At 65.6% G+C, this 212-nt stretch overlaps 1 protein-coding gene across 1 annotated transcript in view; it reads left to right on the top strand.

The window, feature by feature from the left end:
- The window catches only part of LOC104406019 (transcription factor SOX-9), a gene marked incomplete at both ends in the record, with an annotated part of 2,190 nt that extends 1,982 nt beyond the window's left edge, over window positions 1-208 (top strand). The window contains one exon of the mRNA XM_010014884.1: window positions 6-208. Coding sequence (XP_010013186.1) covers window positions 6-208 — 203 coding nt within the window. The remainder of the gene's footprint in view (window positions 1-5) is intronic.
- Between the last annotated feature and the right edge of the window lie 4 nt (window positions 209-212).

Here is a 212-nt window from a genome sequence, read left to right as displayed (position 1 = left end):
CCAAGAGGCCGCCCGGCAGCCGCCCCACATTGACTTCCGAGACGTGGACATCGGCGAGCTCAGCAGCGATGTCATCTCCAACATCGAGACCTTTGACGTCAACGAGTTTGATCAGTACCTCCCCCCCAACGGCCACCCGGGGGTCCCGGCCACACACGGGCAGCCCGGCCAGGTCACCTACACCGGCAGCTACGGCATCAGCAGCACGTCGG

The sequence above is a fragment of the Nestor notabilis genome, unplaced genomic scaffold, assembly GCF_000696875.1.
Source record: "Nestor notabilis isolate BGI_N333 unplaced genomic scaffold, ASM69687v1 scaffold24615, whole genome shotgun sequence".
NCBI lineage: Eukaryota > Metazoa > Chordata > Aves > Psittaciformes > Psittacidae > Nestor > Nestor notabilis.
Note: the sequence above shows the minus strand (reverse complement) of the source record. Positions and strands in the feature narration are given on the sequence as shown.